This window comes from Petaurus breviceps, unplaced genomic scaffold (assembly GCF_028583685.1).
Source record: "Petaurus breviceps papuanus isolate PSGF00001 unplaced genomic scaffold, PetGlider_PUasm1.0 220, whole genome shotgun sequence".
Lineage (NCBI taxonomy): Eukaryota > Metazoa > Chordata > Mammalia > Diprotodontia > Petauridae > Petaurus > Petaurus breviceps.
The window spans coordinates 18,219,348-18,222,589 of NW_027185876.1; the positions used below are offsets into that span (position 1 = coordinate 18,219,348).

The following is a 3,242-nucleotide window of genomic DNA, read 5'->3' on the forward strand; positions in this document are numbered from 1 at the left end:
TCTGTGTGTGTGTGTGTGTGTCTCAGTCTCCCTCTACACACACAGACACACACACACACACCCCTTCTATCTCATCTTTCTTTCTTACACACCTGTGTAACACTTGCTCTAACAATTCCAGTGGATTATTCCTTTCTGGAAGAATAAGGGGGTAAGAAACCACACCACATTCCTCCTTCCTCTTGTCTCTCATTCTTGCACACTAAGGTCCAGCCAGCCCCGTCCAAGTGACATACTTACTGCCAAAGCCTGCAGGAAACTTCATGAAGTGAGAGTAATTTCCATACATGTTTACTCTTCAGTTCATCTTTCTCTCTCCTCTCTCTTTCTTTCCTCTTCTCAATAGTCCTGCCTCTCCCTGCTATTAGGCAAAGCCCGGACTCCTTCAACTTGGTGTAGGAAGAACAGTCATCATCCCCTGGCAGCCACTAGGAGTACAGGGGCCGTCCGCTCGCTGAGATTAATTAGGAAGGAGGCTGTCTCTGGACGGCAGAGCCCTCAGAGCGTGTTGCAGGCAGCTGTGGCAGCAGCAGCTGGTGTGTGGCAATCAGAGCGCATGCTGCTGTTGCTGCCGCCTCTGTTGCTGCCGCCTCTGCTGCTGCCGCCGCTACTACTGCTGCTGCTGCAGCTTCCCCTCAGCTTCAGCTCAGGGCTAGGCTTCTGTGCCCCAGCTATCTGAGCTTCTTACACGTTCACTGAGGACTCCGTCAGTGGCACAATCTATCAGCTGAGAAGCCAATCGATGTCTGACCGCATCGGCATAGGTCAGGAGTGAGGAGGGAGGGATCAGGCAATGCGAAGATTTTGGGGGCGTTTTCTTTCTGTGGCACTTTTCCTCCTCCAAACAAAAAAGTCAATGTGGTTTTATTTAAAAAGACATTTTCTCTCACTCTAGCGTTTCCTCATTCAATGCAGCTGGTATTTGACCCGTGACAGGAACTTTGGGAAGAAGGGAGGAATGAAAGCTCTTCCAAGAGCGCACAATTAACAGAGCAAGAGACTGAGTCATGAAGAGGATCATGGAGCCAGGGCAGGAAGGAAGTGAAACTTCCTCATTTTACAGATGGGGAAATTGGGGCCCAAAGAGTTGAAGTGACTTTCCCAAGGTCACACAGGTGGTAGAGGTCAGATTTGTAACCTCATTCTCCGACTCCAAAGTCAGTGTTCTTACCACTGTACCACACTGCCTCCCCACGTGGAGGTAGCTAGAGCCTTCTCTCTACAGACTATGAGTTCTCGTGAGTGTGTCGTCCCTTATGTCTCTCAACAGCTTCACCTGAGAGATTTACAGGAGGGGGACCCGAGGGTCTGACTTGGCAAAGGAACAAAGAAGGGCTTCCTTCACAGAAGAGTAAAATCTTGGCTCCTCCAAGCACTGGACCGGGGATTGCGTACAGAGACAAAAGCAAAAAAAAAACAAAAAAAACGACCCCTGCCCTCAAGGTGTTTCCCTTTCTAACAGCAGAGGGAAACTAGAGTAGCCTTTGGCTTTTGCGAAGACTCTTTCCACGTCTAATTTTCTGAAAGCCTTTGCCATTTATCACGTCTCAAATGAGAGGCTGGCAAATTGAACTGCGAAACGCTCTTAGACACAGCTCACTCACAGTGGGAGACACGACAGCCTATCAAGGTAGAGAGGGAGTATTGACTGGACCCTGGGGTTATTTCCCTAATGTCTCAATGGAGGAATACATTAATCATCCCAAAGCACTATTTTTATCCTTTCACTCTCCTGTCCAAAAAAGAAAGAAAGAAATCAATGACTTCTAGTTACCATAAGACGAAATCCCACTTCTGACATTTAAGGGACTGATTGCAATCTGGATTCTAGCATACTTTTTCAATCCTATTTCCCAATATTCCTGCTTCATAAAGCAATTCAATCCAAACATTGTAGCGGGCATTGGAGATTCAGAGACAAAATGAAGACCATTCTCTAGCCTCAAGGAACTTACATTCTACCAGGAAGATTCCAGCAGACTGTTCTACTCTCTAGCCTCCAAACAATCCATATTTATTCCCACTCCTGTACTAAGAGGTAAGATGCAAAAGAGCATGTCAGTTCGTCCTCAGAGAATCCGGATTCCAATCCTGATTCAGCAATTTACTAGATGCATGATCTTTGGCAAGCTTTAGCCTTAGTTTTCTCACCTATGAAATCCTACCTTCTACAAGAAGCCTTTCCTAATCCCTCTTGATGCTAGTGCATTTCCTCCAAGGTTATCTCCAGTTTATCCTGTCTATATTCTCTTTGTATATAGTTGTTTAGTTGTTGTGTCTCTTCATTAAAATGTGAGCTCCTTGAAAGCAGTAAACTGTTTTGTTTTTTTGTCTCCCCAGCACTTAATACAATGTCTGCATATAGACGGTGCTTCTTAACATGAAGGGGTTTAGATTAGAAAATCTTTGAAGTTCTTCCAGATTTAAATCCTCCTAAAATTCTGTGCTCCCATCATTTGGCTCCTCATTTGGCAAACCCTCTCCTCTGTTCTGCTTAACCAACTCTTACTCAACCTTTTAAGCCTAGCTCAATTCTTCGCCCATAAGACTTTCCCTGACTTCTGCAATGCATAAAAACAAAAAACAAACCAAAAAAAAAAAAAAACCACCCTTTCTTACAAACTCTACTTCTTATCTTACATCTCACTTAATTCTTCATCAGATCTTCTCTTTTGACACATCTCACACTGTTGCCTCATATTATCTAACTTCACACATGTTATAGGTCATGCATTTTCCAGGGCTAAGTTAGGTCAAACTGTTTTGAGTGACTATAGACCCAATTTAGAAGAGTCTACCATGTTCTAGGGATTGAATGAAATCAACACAATGTCATCTGAAAACAAGATCAGTGACCTGACTATCTATAGGAAATACTTCTTCAGTTGGGAATATTTCCTGCACTGGCCATTCTCCATGATGGTGGCAAGCATATCATTTGGTCAGCATATCATTTTCAAAGCCTCTGTTGACATCAATAATCAGAAGGTCAATTAACAAACTTAATCTGTTACATCTATTGTTTCCCCTTTCAAGGAAGCTTGTGGGATTTTGACATATGCAAGCAAGGTGCCTAGTTGAGGGACAATTTTTAAAGAGATGTTTTGCTCTACAAACCAAATGATCATAACATGATAGAGTTAGGAGTTCAATCCACTCATTTAAAATGTCTTTTTTAATTAAAAAACATTTATTTTGTCTTCCTCTCACCTTCCCTCAAAAAATTTAAAAAAGAAAACTCT

At 43.3% G+C, this 3,242-nt stretch overlaps 1 protein-coding gene across 2 annotated transcripts in view; it reads right to left on the reverse strand.

Moving 5' to 3' along the window:
• The window catches only part of RXRG (retinoid X receptor gamma), a 94,707-nt gene extending 92,599 nt beyond the window's left edge, over window positions 1-2,108 (reverse strand). The window contains exon 1 of one of the 2 annotated variants that reach the window (XM_069094684.1): window positions 241-2,108. Coding sequence is in view for 1 of the 2 variants with exons in the window: in XM_069094683.1 (XP_068950784.1) it covers window positions 241-289 (49 nt within the window). In the remaining variant the exon portion in view is untranslated. The remainder of the gene's footprint in view (window positions 1-240) is intronic. The other variant, XM_069094683.1, reaches the window with a different exon arrangement.
• Window positions 2,109-3,242: the final 1,134 nt, after the last annotated feature.